General features: G+C 51.8%; 1 protein-coding gene across 4 annotated transcripts in view; it reads left to right on the top strand.

The window, feature by feature from the left end:
* The window catches only part of LOC140395531 (aldehyde oxidase 1-like), a 331856-nt gene that overhangs the window by 97912 nt on the left and 219442 nt on the right, over positions 1–14502 (top strand). For 3 of the 4 annotated variants that reach the window (XM_072483451.1, XM_072483442.1, XM_072483466.1), the window contains 3 exons: positions 7215–7316; positions 9213–9293; positions 9795–9939. In XM_072483451.1, the coding sequence (XP_072339552.1) occupies positions 7215–7316; positions 9213–9293; positions 9795–9939 (328 nt within the window). The remainder of the gene's footprint in view (positions 1–7214; positions 7317–9212; positions 9294–9794; positions 9940–14502) is intronic. The other variant, XM_072483460.1, reaches the window with a different exon arrangement.

Below are 14502 nucleotides of genomic sequence, written 5' to 3'. Positions count from 1 at the left end.
TTGTCAGAATCAATGTTTTTTTTTTGAATGGATTAACTCAAATTCTGAGATTATTCTCTCTTTGTTCTGGACCATCCCACCAGAGGAATTCATTTTTTGCTTCAAAGTCGCTCAGCTAAATTGCGTCCTCCTCAAAAACAGGCATGGGAGTGCAATGTGTGATTATCGTGCTCTCATTACAACTGGTGTGACTTTTTCTCATTCAACCAATTATTCTGGATTTATATGCAAGGGAGCACCTGGTTTGTGCAGAAGCTCTGAAGTCAGCACCTGTCACAGCAAACCCTATAACTTTGAAAGTTGAAACACTTCTGGAAAACATCAAACACTTGTGGAAACATAGCATCAACTGGAAGAAATCAACAAGAAAGTTTCCGGGGATGGGACCGGTCCTTGGACTCCAGATCACTTGTATTCCTTTCTCAGACTCCTTTTCCGGGCCTCCTCTTGTTGTTGGGTGTCCTTGAAGAATTGTGTTCCTTCAATCAGGAGGGTCCTCCAAGTAGGTCTCTTGTGAGTAAAGATCTCCAGGCATTGTCCTGTCCACCTCTCTCCTGTACACCTCTCTCCTGTACACCTCTCTCTCATCCATCTCTCTCTCGTCCATCTCTCTCTCGTCCACCTCTCTCTCCTGTACACCTCTCTCCTGTACATCTCTCTCCTGTACACCTCTCTCCTGTACACCTCTCTCCTGTACACCTCCCTCCTGTACACCTCTCTCCTGTACACCTCCCTCCTGTACACCTCTCTCTTGTACACCTCTCTCCTGTACACCTCTCTCTCCTGTACACCTCTCTCTCCTGTACACCTCTCTCCTGTACACCTCTCTCCTGTACACCTCTCTCCTGTACACCTCTCTCCTGCACACCTCTCTCCTGTACACCTCTCTCCTGTACACCTCTCTCCTGTACACCTCTCTCTCATTCATCTCTCTCTCGTCCATCTCTCTCTCGTCCATCTCTCTCTCGTCCACCTCTCTCTCCTGTACACCTCTCTCCTGTACACCTCTCCTGTACAACTCTCTCTTGTACACCTCTCTCCTGTACACCTCTCTCCTGTACATCTCTCTCCTGTACACCTCTCTCCTGTACACCTCCCTCCTGTACACCTCTCTCCTGTACACCTCTCTCCTGTACACCTCTCTCTTGTACACCTCTCTCCTGTGCACCTCTCTCTTGTACACCTCTTTCCTGTACACCTCTCTCCTGTACACCTCGCTCCTGTACACCTCTCCTGTACACCTCTCTCCTGTACACCTCTCTCCTGTACACCTCTCTCCTGTACACCTCTCTCTTGTACACCTCTCTTGTACACCTCTCTCCTGTTCACCTCTCTCCTGTACACCTCTCTCTTCTACACCTCTCTCCGGTACACCTCTCTCCTGTACACCTCTCTCCTGTACACCTCTCTCCTGTACACCTCTCTCCTGTACACCTCTCCTGTACACCTCGCTCCTGTACACCTCTCTCTTGTACACCTCTCTCCTGTACACCTCTCTCTTGTACACCTCTCTCCTGTACACCTCGCTCTTGTACACCTCTCTCCTGTACACCTCTCTCCTGTACACCTCTCTCCTGTACACCTCTCTCTTGTACACCTCTCTCCTGTGCACCTCTCTCTTGTACACCTCTCTCCTGTACACCTCTCTCCTGTACACCTCGCTCCTGTACACCTCTCCTGTACACCTCTCTCCTGTACACCTCTCTCCTGTACACCTCTCTCTTGTACACCTCTCTTGTACACCTCTCTCCTGTTCACCTCTCTCCTGTACACCTCTCTCTTCTACACCTCTCTCCGGTACACCTCTCTCCTGTACACCTCTCTCCTGTACACCTCTCTCCTGTACACCTCTCTCCTGTACACCTCTCCTGTACACCTCTCTCCTGTACACCTCTCTCTTGTACACCTCTCTCCTGTACACCTCTCTCTTGTACACCTCTCTCCTGTACACCTCTCTCTTGTACACCTCTCTCCTGTGCACCTCTCTCCTGTACACCTCTCTCCTGTACACCTCTCTCTTGTACACCTCTCTTGTACACCTCTCTCCTGTTCACCTCTCTCCTGTACACCTCTCTCTTCTACACCTCTCTCCAGTACACCTCTCTCCTGTACACCTCTCTCCTGTACACCTCTCTCCTGTACACCTCTCCTGTACACCTCTCTCCTGTACACCTCTCTCTTGTACACCTCTCTCCTGTACACCTCTCTCTTGTACACCTCTCTCCTGTACACCTCGCTCTTGTACACCTCTCTCCTGTACACCTCTCTCCTGTACACCTCTCTCCTGTACACCTCTCTCCTGTACACCTCTCTCCTGTACACCTCTCTCTTGTACACCTCTCTCCTGTACACCTCTCTCCTGTACACCTCTCTCCTGTACACCTCTCTCTTGTACACCTCTCTCTTGTACACCTCTCTCCTGTACACCTCTCTCCTGTACACCTCTCTCCTGTACACCTCTCTCCTGTACACCCCTCTCCTGTACACCTCTCTCCTGTACACCTCTCTCCTGTACACCTCTCTCTGGTACACCTCTCTCCTGTACACCTCTCTCCTGTACACCTCTCTCCTGTACACCTCTCTCCTGTACACCTCTCTCTCCCGTCCATCTCTCTCTCGTCCACCTCTCTCACCTGTCCACATCTCTCTCGTCCACCTCTGCCCTGGCCCCAGCAGAGTTTGTTTTGGATGATCGTGGCATTGATGATGGTGCTCTTGGCTCCTTCAACTGTATGCCCTTAATGATTCCTTTAAGTGGCACTGGTGTGGAGTCATTCATTCTGCTTAACATGTGAGAATAAGACTGGCCACTGTCTGGAGCATGAAGTTCAAAATTGAAGTATTAACATCAAATCAGTGTTGTATGCTGATCAAATCTATGATCTACCTGCTGCAGATCATAGATTTTTATCAAAATAGCATACGGCATGCTATGTGCACATCTATGTGTTCAACACGGATGCCATTTTGGATCCTTAATGGTACTTGCAATGCCCAGAACACATTGGCTACCACACCTAATTTCTCATGCGATTTTGTTTCTTTTTCGGTGATCACTCACTAACAAGTATGACTGTCCACCTAAGAAACTCCATGTTATTGGCTGTGGGTTCTGTGGGCTCTTGCATGGCTGATGAGTCCAATCCTAGAGTCGCATCTTCGACCGCACACTTGGCAGGTGTTCCTGGAAGGCGGGACCGGTCCTTGGACTCTAGATCACTGGCCTTCCTTTCTCGGGCTTCTTTTCCGGGCCTCCTCTTGCCATCTGGTGTCCTCGAAGAATTGTGTCTCTTCAATCAGGAGGTCCCTCCAAGGTGGTCTCTTTTGAGCAAGGGCCTCCTCGGCATTGATCTCTGTTTTGCATTTCTTGAGGTAAACCTTCAGGGTGTCTTGAAGAGCTTTGTTTGTCCTTCTCATGTTCGGGAGTCTTCCTTGACCTGGGAGAAGAAGATTTGTTTTGGTAGTCGGGACTCTGTCACCCGAAGCACATGGCCGGCTTAGCGGAGTGGGTTTTGGATGACCATGGCCTCAATGCCGATTCTCTTGGCTACTTCAAGGACACTGATGTTAGTACGCCTGTCCTCCCAGCTGTTGTGGAGAATCCATCTCAGGCAGCATTGTTGGTACTTTTCCAGGGCCTCAAGGTGGTGGCTGTACATAGTCTAAGTTTCTGAGCTATAAAGAAGAGTTGAGAGGACAATCACCTTGTACACAAGGATCTTGGTGTCATCGCGGACATCACAGTTGTCAAAGACTCTCATCCTTAGGCATCTGAAGGCTCACAATGTCAACCATAAGAGGAGAGATGGCTCCCCAGGTATGGGAAATGTTCCACGTTTTATTAGGTTCTCCATTGATCTTGATGGAGGGAGCGATGGTATTTTGCCCTGGGGTGGGTTGGTAAAGGATCATAGAATAGAATCATAGAATCATTACAGTGCAGAAATGGGCTATTGGGCCCATCGAGTCTGCACCGATGCATGGAAAGAGTACCTGACCTTGGCCCAAGCCCTGACCTACCCCATAACTTAACCTTTTGGACACAAAGGGACAATTTATCATTGCTAATCCACCTAACTGTGGGAGGAAACCGGAGTACCCGGAGGAAACCCACACAGACACGAGGAGAAAGTGCAAGCTCCACACAGACAGCCACGAAGGCCGGAATTGGACCCGGGTCCCTGGTGCTGTGATGCAGCAGTGCTACCCACTGTGCCAACGTGCTGCCCCAAAGACTTCTTGAGGTTAAGGCTGAGACTGGTTCTTTGGTATGCTTCCATGAAGGTATTAAGCATGGTAGGGGGTCGTCCTGACATGTCAGACCCCATTGGAGCGCAAGAAGGCCGAGGAATCTTGGCCCGTGAATGAGGGTCCATTACCAGACACGAGGACCTCCAGAATCTCGTGGGTAGAGAGGAGAGGCGGAGTTTCTTGATCATCATTGCCGTGGTGATCGACAGCATTCGGTAAACCCCCATTCACTTGGAATGCGCGACGCTTAGCAGAAGAATCATTGAGCCCACAAAGAGACCGGCAAAATTGACATGTATGTGGGCGCAAGGCCAGCCAGGCCATTCCCATGGATACACGGACACAACGGCAGGGAGCTAGTGTTCCTGACATACATCACACTGGCGGGCCACCTTCTCGTTATTTGTGTCCATACCAGGCCACCAGACGTAGGTCCAAGCTGACATCTTCATCCGTGAGGCCCCAGGGTGGCCACTGTGTAGGTCACGTAAAACTAATGACCGACCCTTCTCCGGGATCACCACCCGGGCTCCCCAGAGTAAGACCCCCATCTTCCACACTTAACTCGGTCAACTTGGTGGCGAAAGCCTTCATCTCCTCTGATAACTGATCTGCAGTGCCGCCAATGAGGACAACGTTATGCAGCTTCGACAAGACGGGATCCCTTTGCGTCCATTCGCAGGTATGCGAGGCCATGGCGGGAAGAGTGTCTAACAAATGTAATAAAGTGATAATCTGTCGACACGGTGAGGAGGCTCCGACTCCGGGAGCAACGGCAGGCGACTCAGTGTGTCGGCGTGGGAAATCTGGGTCCGAACATGTATTCATAAGCCACTGTAGCAGCACCCAGTGTTGCATTGGCTATGGGCAGAATGGCCTTATCTTCTTTAAAAAGGTCCAGGAGCAGTTTGTGGTCAGTGATCAATAAGAAATGCCGTCCGTACACATACTGATGGAATTTCTTAACGGCATAGATCACCGCCAAGCCTTCTTTCTCGATGTGGGCATAACGGCACTCAGCCGCCGACATGGCCCTGGAAGCAAATCGGCCGCTTTGAACCACCCGGCTTCTGATGCGCCAACACCGCTCCGATCCCATACAGGGAGGCGTCACAGGTGACGATCAAAGGTTTCCGAGGATCATAGTGCGTCAACAAGCTCGAGGTTGTCCGGCACTTCTTTATTCGTTAGAAGGCGACCACAGCAAGGTCACGAAAACATTGATCCATAAGGAGTCATACATTTCAGGCTCTGAAATTCAATTTAATTTTGATTTTCCAACTGCAGATAGATGAGCTGCTGGATACGGTTTTCCAGCCAGGTTGGGGATGGCACAGCCGATTTTTAGGGCACCTTTTCTCACCCCTTCCCTGTACGGGGTGAGCAGAGTGGATCCTGAAGAAAGCTGCTGAAATGCTCTCTTGTTCCTATTCAAAGAGGGAGACGACTGAATCAAACTCCATCGCCTACATGCCAGTCTGAAGCTAGGGACTTCCAGATCTCACAGTCTTGTCCCCGTCACCTCTCACCGATCACTGCAGGATTTGTCTGTTTTAGGGAGGTGTGTGCTGGTTTCCTCTAGGTGGACGCCTGGTGCGGGACACTTTTCATTTGGCTATGCTGTTGTACATCAGCAAACACATGGGGCGTCATTCTCCGACCCCCCCGCTGGGTCGGAGAATGGCCGTTGGCCGCCGTGAATCCCACCCCCGCCCCCGCCGAAGTCTCCGGTACCGGAGATTGGGCGGGGGCGGGAATCGGGCCGCACCGGTTGGCGGGACCCCCCCGCTCAATTCTCCGGCCCGGATGGGCCGAAGTCCCGCCCAGAAATTGCCTGTCCCGCCGGCGTAAATTAAAGCTGGTATTTACCGGCGGGACCAGGTGGCGTGGGCGGGCTCCGGGGTCCTGGGGGGCGCGGGGCGATCTGATCCCGGGGGGTGCCCCCACGGTGGCCTGGCCCGCGATCGGGGCCCACCGATCCGCGGGCGGGCCTGTGCCGTGGGGGCACTCTTTCCCTTCCGCCTCCGCCATGGCCTCCACCATGGCGGAAGCGGAAGAGACTCTCCCCACTGCGCATGCGCGGGAAACTTTCAGCGGCCGCTGACGCTCCCGCGCATGCGCAGGGAACTGTCAGCGGCCGCTGACGCTCCCACGCATGCGCAGGGAAACTCAGCGGCCGCTGACGCTCCCGCGCATGCGCTGCATTTCCGCGCCAGCTGGCGGGGCAACAAACGCCATTTCCGCCAGCTGGCGGGGCGGAAATCCCTCCGGCGTCGGCCTAGCCCCTCAATGTTGGGGCTTGGCCCCCAAAGATGCGGAGCATTCCGCACCTTTGGGGCGGCGCGATGCCCGTCTGATTGGCGCCGATTTGGGCGCTAGTCGGCAGACATCGCGCCGTTGGGGGAGAATTTCGCCCATGGTCCTTGACAGAAGGTAGATCCAGTTCCAGTGACAAGGAAACCTCGATGGCTGGGGATCTTCCTACTGACGCAGTCTTTAGCCGCCATCGCAACCACTGATACCATACGAGTATCTTCCACCTGATCTGCTGTTAAGGATTTATTTTGGATTGCGCTTTGTCTTGTTCCTCCTCTCTGACCTTACAGTCATGGGTGAGCCTGGCAGGAGCTTGAATCTCCGGAGGGCATTGCTCTCGGGATCAACAGAAGCCTCTCCACCATGGCAAGGTGGCAATCAAAGGAAAGGTCATGCCTCTCGTCACCTTCTCAATTAGTTCTTTTCCACTTCAGGGAATACAAGCCTAGCTAATTAACTTGTCCTCAGCAATACTTCACCCTTATTGGCAAGCCTTATTTAAGTCACCCATTGTAATTAATGATAGCCTTAAAGTTTTAGCAGTTTTTCTGCTGTGATGGGTAAAGGTTGCAGTGAAACATTGTAGATGAAATACTCTGGTCAATATTCATAATTCCTAATTCTTTTATCAAACTCTTTTCTTCTAGGCAACCACCTGCTGCCAAAAGGGAGGACCAGGAGTGAGCTGTCCCCTGGGAAAGGCTGAGCAAGATGGAAGCTCAACAGAATCTATGGGTAGAGATCAGGATGTACGTCAGAAGCTATTGGGTCTATTGTGAGACGGTTCTGTAAACTCTGTTGGATGTTATAGCAGTGAGATTCTGACCATGTCAAGGGGCCATTTGAAGCCTATGGGCGGGATCCTCCACTCCCGCGCCGAAGTGCCCACGCCGCTGTGAACGCCGTCGAGGTTCACGATGGCGCGGAACGGCCCCGATCCCGATCGCTTCAGGCCCCGACAATGGGCTAGGATCGGGGCAGCGTCATCTACACTCGTCAGGCCTTGTCGCCGCGTAAAGGCGGCGCCGCATAGATGACACGGCCGGTGCCGCATAGATGACGCGGCCAGCGCCGCATAACTGGCGTCACCCGTGCATGCGTGGTTGCCGTCCTCTCTGAGTCCGCCCCGCAAGAAGATGGCGGACGGATCTTGCGGGGCCGCGGAAGGAAGGAGGTCCTCCTTCAGAGAGGACGGCCCGACGATCGGTGGGCACCGATCGCGGGCCATGCCACATTTGAGGTACCCCCCGGTGCAGGATCCCCCCCGCAGGCCGCCCCCCCCCCCCCCCCAGCGTTCCCGCGCTGTTCCCAACGGCAGCGACCAGGTGTGGACGGCGCCGGGGGGAACCCGCCGTTTTGGCCTGGCCGCTCGGCCCATCCGGTGAGAATAGCGGGGTTGCCGGAGAGTCGCCATTTTGGGTGTCTCCGGCGATTCTCCGGCCTGCGGCCCGCGGAACTCGACGGGACCGTTCCCGCCGCTTGGGAGAATCGTGGGAGGGCGTCGGACCAGCGTCCCGGGAAATTGTGACGGCCCAGGCGATTCTCCCAACCGGCGCGGGAGTGGAGAATCTCGCCCTATGTGTCCCAATCTTCTGTAAACTTCTCATTGGGCTCCTGAGCCTACACTCAAGACCAGACTAGATTAAGAATCTTACTCAAGCTCAGTTATCCCAGCTCCCATAGTGAAAGAGAGAGGCCTGTTTTTGGGGGTGGGATTATCCCAGCCCCTCAGTGAGGCGGAGGACCTGTTATTATCGATAAATCCAAGGGTATCACACATTGATATTTAAGCTTTGCTGTTTGATTGAGTGGTTCAATTCAATGAAGATTAGTCCCTGCAGTACAGCTTGAAGAGTCCTTGGCACTCATAAATGATACACAGCAAGGTCACTAAAACATTGATTGATCTACAAACATACTTGTTTAAGTTCCAGCTGGTTCTCAGTGTCTCCGAATCATAGAATCAGAAGGAGGTGATTCAGTTCAACATGTCTGCCAGCTCTTGGATATCCAATTAGCCCAATTTCCTGCTCTTGCTCCATGGCCCTGTATATTATTTTACTCAAGAATTAATCCAATTTCCTTTTGAAAACTGCTGCTAAAACTGCTTCCACCACCCTTTCAGGAAGTGGATTCCAGACCTTCCACTCTCCCAGCCACGTGTTTCTCGATGACGCGCGATTCATGATTCCCACTCATTGTCAAAGGGATTTCCCATTGAAACCACCGAATGCCGCCAGGAAACCCGCAAATAGGGATGCTCTCCCAGCGGGAACAGCGAATGGTAACAGCTGGAGAATTCTGGCCCATAACAACTGATTATGTTCGAAAGATTCTCATCTCCCCTCTGACTCTTTTGTAAATCATCTGAAACATTTGCTCTCTGGTTACCAACCATCCTGCCAATTGCAACTTATCTCCTGTATGAAAATCCTTCCTAAGTATGAACACTTCTATCAAATCTCCCCCTAACCCTTGAAGGAGAAAAACCTCAATTTTTCTAGTCTCTCTACATAACTTAACTCTCACCCCAGTTACTATTCTAGTTAAGGCACTTTGAGTAAGTGAAGAGAGGAGCAAAGGAGAAAATTGAGTGAAGGAGGCAAGATATTCTGTTCTGATCTCTCTCATTATGTCCATTTCAGATGTGCAGCCAACTGTTCAAGGCAGATGATTTCCTGCCAGTGGATGACTCACAGGAGTTGATATTCCCACCAGAGTTAATGGTAAACAGGATATCTGGCTTGTTTTAGCAATTGTTCTTGGGTTTGCAGGTAATTTGGGTGTCACCTGATAATATGAGGTGCATTGACGCACATTACTGGCTTAGTGTAAAGAGAACTTTACTCTGTGTCTAACCCATGCTGTGCATGTCCTGGGGGTGTTGGAGTGACAGTTTGAAGGGAGCTTTACTCTGTATCTAACCTGTGCTGCTCTGCCTTGGGGGTGTTTGATGGAACAGTGGAGAGGGAACTTTACCCTGTATCGAAAATAAACTCAGCAGGTCTGTATCGGACCTGTGTTAGTTGCTCTGGGGATGTTTGATGGGAAAGTATAAATAGAGGGTGCTTTATTGTATAGCTAATCTGTGCTAGACTAGCTCTGGGAGTACTGGGTGACCTTCAATGACAAGTATTGTATCTCTGAATTTGATTCTGAATTTTTGGTTTCCCAGAGGCCTGTTTATTGCGACAAGTATATCACTAACATATCTGTCCTTGATGCAGCTAATGGATGAGAAGCTGGAGAAGAGAACTCTTGTGTTCCGTGGGGAGAGAGTGATGTGGATTGCTCCTGCAAAGCTGGAAGAACTCCTTGAATTGAAAAGCCAGTATCCCAAAGCTCCCCTTCTGGTGGGGAACACTAACATTGGTGAGAATGAATTCCAGGGTGATTCTGATCTGGTGAGGCTGTGAAATTGCACCGACTTAAAAATGTTACTTTTTAATATTTAAAATGTTAATTGGTTCCTGTTCAATTCTAAGTAGGCAGCTGAACAGTTACCCAGTCTTCCTGTAGGAATGATCCCTGGAAACTTCCAGTGGCGGCCATGGAGTGAGTGGTCGCATATGTGGTAGCTCCCGCTCGTGGCGGTCTTTTCGTGGCCTTTACCCCGGTTTGCAGTTGGAATTGTGAAGGGAAAAGATGTAGGAGTGTGAGCAGAGGAGATTGACCGCCTAGTAATGGAGCAGCGGACCAGAAGTCGGGGGTATGGGTAAGCGACATGGCGCGGTTTCTCAGGTTGGAGAAAATCAAATTTGCCTTAAGGAGTTCGTTACAGGCGTTCGCTCGGCGGTGGCAGCCGTTATCGACTTCTTTAAGGAAAATTAGTCTGTCATTTTGGGGGTGGGGAGGGGTGGGGGGGGAGGGAAAAGGGGGGAGTAAGGAAGTGATGAATAAGGGTAGGAAAACAGATGAAGGGAGGACTGTGAGACGGAGTGTTTACATGGACCATGCTGGTTGGGGTCTGTGATTGGGGGTATGGCTATGTTATTGTGGTTTTTCTTTGTCTTCGTTGGATCTTTTTGTTTAAAAGTGCTCAAATCATAAATGCCTCAATAAAGTATTTTCTAATAAAAATGATCCCTGGAAACAGAAATGGGCAAGGGAGCTGGCTAACTGCACTCCCCACCTCAAAGCCCCCCACCCCTGGACTAGAAATATTCAGCTCCTTAATGCCATGATCTGTGCTATATCCAGTCCTATCTGAACAATCTAGCCAAAGGATGTAGTCCCACGAGTGGCTTTCTTCCTGCCACTCATGATTCCTAAGCCTTATGATTGTTGTTTGATCTCTCTGTTTGTCTGCATCATTTGAACTATGTCCTAGTTTCAGTAATTATAGATCGGGATGTCCGGTGGCGCCATCAGCTGAGCAGTCGCTCGAGAGGTGCCTCTCGTCTAAGAACTATGACTACGGCCTTTTCATCCCAACAAACAGGCACCAAAAGTACTTATAACCCCCAGTTAAATCCCCACTCCCCCATCGACCATACTGCTAAACAGGATGGGAAAAAGCCAACCACCCAGCTGAAAAGCCAGCAGAGACAAGGGGAGGGAAACCTTAGGCTCGGAGCAGGGAACCACACGTGGAGGAGCGGAGCTGGTGAGGGCCGATCCCGCAGAGCCCAGCGCATATCCAGGCGCTGATGGACAAACTGACAAAGGCCATCACCTCCAAGCTCCAGAGTCACAGGGAGGAGATGTAAAGAGACCTCCTGGCAGCCGTTGAAGCAGCTGTGGAAGCCTCAACAACCCCATAAAGGAGGCAATGGACAATATGGAGCAGAGACTAGAGGCTCAGGAGATGACGACTTGGGACCTTGAAAAAGCTGCCACAGACCAAGGGGACTGGATCGCGGCACTTGAGGCCAGATAGCGAGCCTGGTCAGGAACCAACAGGTGCCAAAGAACAAAATGGTCGACCAGGAGAACGGATCACATCCGCAGAACCTGAGAATTGTGGGGCTGCCGGAGGGAATGGAGGGGAGAAACCCCTCAGAATATGTAGCAGCAATTCTCGGGAAGCTGGCCGGCGAGGAGGGCTTCGTTAAGAGGTAGACCGCACCCAGAGGTCGCTTTGGCAGTGGCCCAGGGGCAGGGAACCACCGGGAGCGTTAATAATAATCTTTATTATTGTTACAAGTAGGCTTACATTAACACTGCAATGAAGTTACGGTGAAAATCTCCGCATCACCACACTCCTGCGCCTGTTCGGGTGCACAGAGGGAGAATTCAGAATATGACCCCAGCCAGGAATTGAACCCGGGTCCCTGGTGCTATGAAGCAACAGTGCTAACCACTGTGCTACCATGCCGTACTGTGCTATCGTGCGGCTCCACAGATATCAAGATAAAGAGCGGAACCTGAGGCGGGCGAAGTGCGTGAGAGGGTGCAAATACGAAGGACATTCCATCTGCGTGTACTAGGACATTGGTGCAGACCTGGCCAAGCGGCGGGCATAATTCAACAGTGCCAAATCCGCGCTCTACAAAAGTGAGGTGCTGTTTGGCATGCTCTACCCTACCAAACTTTGGGCCACATATCAGAGGAAAGAGCATTATTGTGATGCCCCAGAGGAGGCAAACAAGTTTCTCCTGAAAAATGGACTGGGCGAACAGCGAGAGTGGGCGGGTGCCAGAACCCGGGCTTCAAGAGGTCAAAAAGAGGTGTGGAGAGAGGGGTGTAGGGTGAGAGAGATAGTCGGGGGTTAAATAGTGGAAACTGACCAATATACTAGTGCGCAGGTTGGCGTATGTCAGTATAGCGAAGGACGAGGCCGCGACATGCTTCCTGGGAGGGAGGGAGTGCCTGGCAGAGGGGATGGGAAAAACAGAGCCTCGGGGGAAACAGAAGGTGATGGGGCAAGGAAGGGGGTGGGGTTGGGAGAGGCAGGAAAGGGGGTAAAGCCGATGGGGGAGGGGGGACTAGGAGGGAGGAGCACAAGGGTGAGGGTCACAGGAGAAAAGCAGGGGAGAGGGGAGGGGAGAGGGAAGGTAGAGCGCTGGTTGCAACAGGTCGCACGTAGTGACTATGGAAATGAGGAAGTAATCGGTAGCCATCTTGAATGGCCCGTGATCAAGGGCAGGCCCAGATGCAGAGGACCAGGCCCACAGGGTGAGTATGGCTGACTCCACAGGAAGCGGAAGGAGGGGACCAGGAGAACGGATCACATCCGCAGAACCTGAGAATTGTGGGGCTGCCGGAGGGAATGGAAGGGGGGAGGCGGGGAGGGGGAAGCTGGACCGTTGAGAGGTTCGCCAACCGGGAGGGAAAAATTCTCCTTTTTCTCTCACGTGCACACGGCCAACTCGCGGATAGACTTCTTTGCCGTAGGAAAGATGGTGCTTCCAGGGGTAACAAAGTTGCAATACTCCCCAATTGTAATCTCACGCTGCACCACATGGAAGTGAGGTTGGAGGAGGGATGGCCCAACACCCCGCGTGAAAGCTGGATGTAGCTCTCCTCATCGATAAGGAATTCTGCACATAAGTATCCCAAGCCATTGATAGTTATGTATCCTGTAACCATAATCGCGAGGTCTCACCCTCCACATTCTGGGAGGCACTGAAGGAGGGGTGCAATCATAGCCTAAAGGGCCCTTAGGGACAGGAAAGAAAGGGCAGCCAAACAGCGGCTGATCAACTCCACACGAGGTGGATCGGCAATACTCCACTGCCGAACTGTGGGACTGCTGGCAGAGAGGAAAAAGCTGCAGATAGAATTTGACCTGCTCTCTGCAAGGAAGGCAGTCCAACAGCTCTGTCAGGCTCAAGAGGCCTTCTACGAGCATGGAGATGTGGACTGCCGCATGCTGGCACACCAGTTGAGAAACCAGGCAGCCACGAAAGAGATAGCGCAGGTTAGAGACAGAAATGGCATGATGGTACCAGACCCAAAAGAGGTTAATAAGGCTGTTGTACAGAGGGCAGGGCAACACGGTGGCGCAGTGGTTAACACTGCTGCCTCATGGCGCCGAGGTCCCAGGTTCGATCCCGGCTCTGGGTCACTGTCTGCTTGGAGTTTGCACATTCTCCCCGTGTTTGCGTGGGTTTCACCCCACACAACCCAAAAGATGTGCAGGTTAGGTGGATTGACCACGTTAAATTGCCTCTTAATTGGAAAAAATGAATTAGGTACTTGAAAATTATTTTTAAAAATGTCTACAGAGGGCTATACACCCAGAGCAGGGCTCGGGGATGGAACAGTTCCTCGATGCACTGGACATACCAGTGCTGGGTAGGACAGGAAAGAAGGGCTGGAAGCACCTCTAGAGCTGGGTGAAATTGTGGAATGCATTAATTCCATGCAGCGCTGGCTCCACAATTGTGGGAGATGTTCAACGACTGACTGTCAAAGGGGGCCCTGCCACCACCACTGGTCCAAGCCCTGACCTCACTGATCCCCAAAGATCTGACAGAGTGTGGATCATTCAGACCTCTCTCTTGAACACTGATGCAAAAGTCCTAGTGAAAGCATGAGGTGCCTGGAGAGGTGCCTGCCAGAAGTGAACATGGAAGATCTGACCGGATTTATTCAGGGCAGACGGCTAACAAGCAGCCTTTATGGACATCTAGCCAAGTTTGAAATGGCCACCGGTTCCTGGAGTGTGTGTATGGGGTGGCCGGGAACATCAGATGGCTGCTGATTGTATTAATGACCCCCATCTGAGGAGAGGAAACCAGAGCTGATTGACTCCCTGGACACTGAGAAAGCCTTTGATCGAGTAGAATGGAGGTACATCATGGAGGTGCTTGAACGGCTTGGGTTTGGAGCAGGGTTCCCCATGTGGGTGAACAGCGCCCCTACAGCGTATGGACGAATGCTACCAGCTCGGAATGCATTTGGTTGCACAGGAGATTGAGGAGGGGATGTCCACTATCCCCGCTCCTGTTCACAGTGGCAATTGAACCACTGGCCATTGCCCTTAGATCG

Source organism: Scyliorhinus torazame, chromosome 2 (genome assembly GCF_047496885.1).
Source record: "Scyliorhinus torazame isolate Kashiwa2021f chromosome 2, sScyTor2.1, whole genome shotgun sequence".
Taxonomy (NCBI): Eukaryota; Metazoa; Chordata; class Chondrichthyes; order Carcharhiniformes; family Scyliorhinidae; genus Scyliorhinus; species Scyliorhinus torazame.
Note: the sequence above shows the minus strand (reverse complement) of the source record. Positions and strands in the feature narration are given on the sequence as shown.